General features: G+C 44.0%; 2 protein-coding genes across 2 annotated transcripts in view; one reads left to right on the top strand and one right to left on the bottom strand.

The window, feature by feature from the left end:
• rnaseh2c (ribonuclease H2, subunit C) overlaps positions 1-4,246 on the bottom strand; it is a 92,934-nt gene that overhangs the window by 57,590 nt on the left and 31,098 nt on the right. The gene's annotated exons all lie outside the window — the stretch shown is intronic.
• trmt112 (tRNA methyltransferase activator subunit 11-2) lies at positions 486-2,724 on the top strand. Its single transcript, XM_071927197.2, has 4 exons — positions 486-706; positions 1,610-1,711; positions 1,826-1,918; positions 2,277-2,724. The coding sequence occupies exons 1-4, from the start codon at positions 632-634 to the stop codon at positions 2,376-2,378; spliced, it is 372 nt and encodes a 123-aa protein (XP_071783298.1). The 5' UTR covers positions 486-631; the 3' UTR covers positions 2,379-2,724.

The raw sequence follows: 4,246 nt of genomic DNA, 5'->3' as shown, positions 1-4,246 counted from the left end.
GAGTGTGTGCGCGCACGCGCATGATGCATGTTTGTGAGGGTGACAGGTTGATACTTGTTACACCTCTTGTGTGTAATTACTATTTACTATATCATAAGCTGTATGAATGACCTGTATAATACAAAGACAATGAGTATACAAAATTAATACAAAAATAAAAATTTGAGTATAAAAACTGAACAAAAACTGATTTGCCTGAATATTTTTCCTTTGATCAACTTGAATATTACAATATTGTGAAGCGTATCAACATTAAGCCTGTACAGAGCCAAAACTATTACATTACATTGGTTATGAACAGATTTTTACGGCGTGGCAGTGTACAGTGTGCGATATTTAAATAAAGTAAATTTAATCTCCGTGACACCCATGAAAGTCCATGGTTTTTAGATCAAGTTTACTCGGTACATTATAACCAGGAACCAAAGGAAGGGGAGTAGAAGTTTCGGGGAACCTTAAAGCGATGCACCACTGACACTTCCTGTCCACATGTAAACTCCTCGTAGCGTGATAGACGATAGATGTAAATTCAATATCTGTTTACATTTGCTAATTAACGGCTACTCTTCCATCGGAGGTTTGCTCTGACCTTTCAGATCATACAGTATCTGTCTGTCTATCGGCCGTAAACATGAAGCTGCTGACGCACAACATGCTGACATCTCATGTGAAAGGAGTCACCAAAGGCTACCCGCTGCTCATCAAGGTAAACACCTAGCTACCGGGCTAGCTACATGGCTGGCTAAAAAAGCAACGAATCAGTCATTACTCGTTAATGTTTTTACTTTACTATTCTCAGGGAGTAATAAATAATTCGTTACACACCTCGTTAACTCTTCTCCAACCAAATAGCTTTTATGTCCAGTGTATTGTTCTTGTCAACCTTTTGCTCATTAAAATCAAAGTAAGGAAATGGTTCTGCCATTGCTCATCTAAACTAACGTTAGCTGTCAAATGAGAGGACGACGAGTAGTTATGAGGAAAACCAACCACTGGTTTGAATCAGGGAATAGAGGGGCTATAGCTGCCAGTTTGGGAATAATTCAACTCCAGTCTTGTGTTAAGAGGGGTAACGACTTATTTTTGATTGGTAACTATTATTACTACTGAACACAAAATGGCTATGCGTTACACTCAGTTACTGGGAAAAGTAGCACCCAACATTGCTGGCTAACCAGCTGACGTTAACTCACTTAATGAAAGTGAAGTTAGCATATTTAGGTTCAGTGTCCATTTTTCTTGCGCTAGTCCAGCCAGGACAATGGCGTTAGGCTTAAAGTTACAATAACAAGTATATAAATTAACATTGCTGGCCTAAACTGGAAACTGTAATTCAGACAAATAGCATTATTTCTTACAGGCAAGAAATGGTTGCATTATGCTAGTGATATACTGACAAATTATTTCAAATTCATGTCATATCTTCATACTGTATACAAATACATTTTTTCTTTCTTCATATCATTTTTTTTTTTTTTTACAATTCTTGTATATCTTGAAAAATATCTTAAAACATATCTTACATAATAGTGGAAGAAGGTTGTCCACTGTTATTTTTGGTTGTCCACTAATAAGTGGTGTTGTTCTTTCCCTGTGTGGCTGCGCGCAGGCTACTGAGGTGAAGGTGAACGAGGTGGAGTTCAACCCTGAGTTCGTCAGCCGAATGATCCCCAAGCTGGAGTGGAGTGCTCTGGTCCAGGCTGCTGAGGGGGTGAGGCAGGAGGGGGTGGTCATGCTAATATAACTCCTCTGGTCCTGTGTCAGATGGCTGTGGTTTGGTGTGTAGCACGATGAATTCTTGTTACCGGCCCTTTTCTTTCCACAGCTGGGTCATCTGCAAGACCTGCCCGGTGATCTGGTGCCGGACTACGATAAAAATGAAGATTTCCTGAAGAAAGTCCACCGAGTTCTGCTGGAGGTAAGCAGCTCGCAGCTCATCACCTACTGCTGCATGCTGTCTGCTGTCAGCCAGTCCTGCAGTAGTACCATACCAGTCTTCACTGGTGTCACTGTTTTTTTACTGACATCATACACTTGATTTGCTGTCTGTAATTCACTGAACTGAGTGTCAGGCAATGTGATAAACACAGAGATCAGGAACTAATAATACTGTTGCTGTAGACATTATGCTGACCCAATATAATTATGTCTCTTGCTATATGAGGACCTCTAGTGGTGATATAACGAATAGACACTCAACTTGGGGTTATGATATTACTGGTTCATCTGTGCTACTCATGTCTAACTCGGTGTGTGTGTGTGTGTGTGTGTCGCAGGTGGAGGTCATCGAGGGGTGTCTGCAGTGTCCTGAGTCGGGACGTGAGTTCCCCATCTCCAGAGGGGTCCCCAACATGCTGCTGAACGAAGACGAGGTGTAGCCGGGAGCCCCTTATCCATGTAATTACACCTGGTGGACCTTGCATACAACATCACCGGTTCTCACACACAACCTCACCCCGAACCGTCAATCAAAAGGGACCGTGGGTATCCAGAGAGAGGAGAAACTGGACTCTGGTTTGAGTGCGTACCATGAGAAAATGTGCCACACTGTTGGGTTGATTGTAGTTATGACATTTGAGGTTTTTCAATGGCTAACTGCCCCCGGAGGAAAGAGATGTGAAGCATAATGGATGGAAATGTTCCCCAAGAGGTGGTTTTATCTTTATTTATTTTTGTAACTGTTTCAGGTTCTTTCTTTTTTTCAATAAAACTGTATGTTCCCAATTTGTTTTGATTTTGTGGAAAATGTGGATTCACTGTGATATGAATAACAGACATGTTAAAGTACAGACAGTGCGTGTGTGTTGAGGGTGAACGGCTCTGAACCATATCTTTCAACTCCACATCCCTCTGTCGGGGTTGAGAAAAGTGCTGAGGGCCAGATGACGTGGCAGTGGCCCGTCTATATTTGGCTTTGAGGAAAGAGGCAGAAAAAAAAAAAAGCAGCCGGGGTAGAAGTTGTTTTTGAGGAAGTCTTTTTTGAAAAGCCACACGCTGCAGTGCGCGCAGCTACCCACCAGGGCAGGCTCCTTTTGATCCCGGATGCCCCACGGTCACCCGGCGCTCGGTGTGTCTGCGTCTGTGTGCGTCGAGGTTGCCAAAGAGTTCAGATCCACGTAGACAGACGAAGTCTGTGAGTCTGTTCCCATCGTTCTCTGACTGTCTGACACGGTACAGCGACAGTCAAGTTGGGACAGGAGCCTGTTTGTTCCCAGGCGGTGTTATCATTTTTAGAAACCTTGCCAGGAGAGACAGAGGAGGAGGAGGAGGGGGGGGGGGCCCTGACCATAAACCCAGTCTCTCCCTCTTTCTCTCTCTCTCTCTCTCCTACCTTTCCCTTCTACTTACACCAATTACAGGCCTGCACCCGCGACTATAATAACGGTATAATGGGATGGCAGCAGAGCAGCAATAAAAGCCTCCCCTGACAGATTAACGGGCCTCTCCAACTCCTGAACTGTAATTAACAATGAGACCAGGAAGAACAGACAGGAAAGATTGAAAGCTCGACAAGATAAAGAGAGAGAAAAAAAGGATCGTCGGCGAAGTGATTTTAATAAACTAGGACAAGCCTCTATCTGTCTGTATGAATATGGACGCAAGTGGATATGACACTGAGGTGCTGAAGTTTTGAGATTGCAGGTATGAACTGCAGTGAAAATGTATTAATACATCCAGTTTTGTAGACTAGTTCCCCTGTTCATGTGAAATGATGTTGTTTAAACCTGATATGCCCATGGGGAATATTTACCTGTGGAGAGAGGGTGGTGCAAACATTTTTGTGGAGAGAAGAAATTGCGTGTGTGCGCGTTGTGTGTGTGTGTGTGTGTGTGTGTGTGTGTGTGTGTGTGTGTGTGTGTGTGTGTGTGCACGCGCGTCCTCTGGTGAGAGGGAGATGCCTCTTGCCTACATAATCATACACTCCCATCACTTTGGTGGCACCCCACCCCACCACCTCTCACACATCCAGTCTCTCTCTCTCTCTCCCTCTCTCTCTCTCTCTCTCTCTCTCTCTCTCTCTCTCTCTCTCTCTCCACTCTTGCCTCAAATCGCTGTTGCTCTGAGCTTTGTGAATTTCTCCACAGAGGAGCGGCAGAATAATGGTATCACATCTTTCACTCCTGCGTTGCCCTCAGGAGAGGTTTCAGGCTAGAAGAGACGGTGCGCAGCTGGAACTCGTTTAAACCGGGGATCTGTGATTTATTAAACCGTTGCTGGAGGGTTTTTTAAACACAGGGACTTCTTT

This window comes from Centroberyx gerrardi, chromosome 16 (assembly GCF_048128805.1).
Source record: "Centroberyx gerrardi isolate f3 chromosome 16, fCenGer3.hap1.cur.20231027, whole genome shotgun sequence".
Lineage (NCBI taxonomy): Eukaryota > Metazoa > Chordata > Actinopteri > Beryciformes > Berycidae > Centroberyx > Centroberyx gerrardi.
Note: the sequence above shows the minus strand (reverse complement) of the source record. Positions and strands in the feature narration are given on the sequence as shown.

Excerpts from the sequence above, each read along its gene's own strand:
- trmt112 (XM_071927197.2), top strand. The coding sequence starts at position 632 with ATGAAGCTGCTGACGCACAACATGCTGACATCTCATGTGAAAGGAGTC. Across the intron at positions 707-1,609 it reads GCTACCCGCTGCTCATCAAG|GCTACTGAGGTGAAGGTGAA; the intron begins GTAAACACCTAG and ends GGCTGCGCGCAG. Across the intron at positions 1,712-1,825 it reads TGGTCCAGGCTGCTGAGGGG|CTGGGTCATCTGCAAGACCT; the intron begins GTGAGGCAGGAG and ends TTCTTTCCACAG.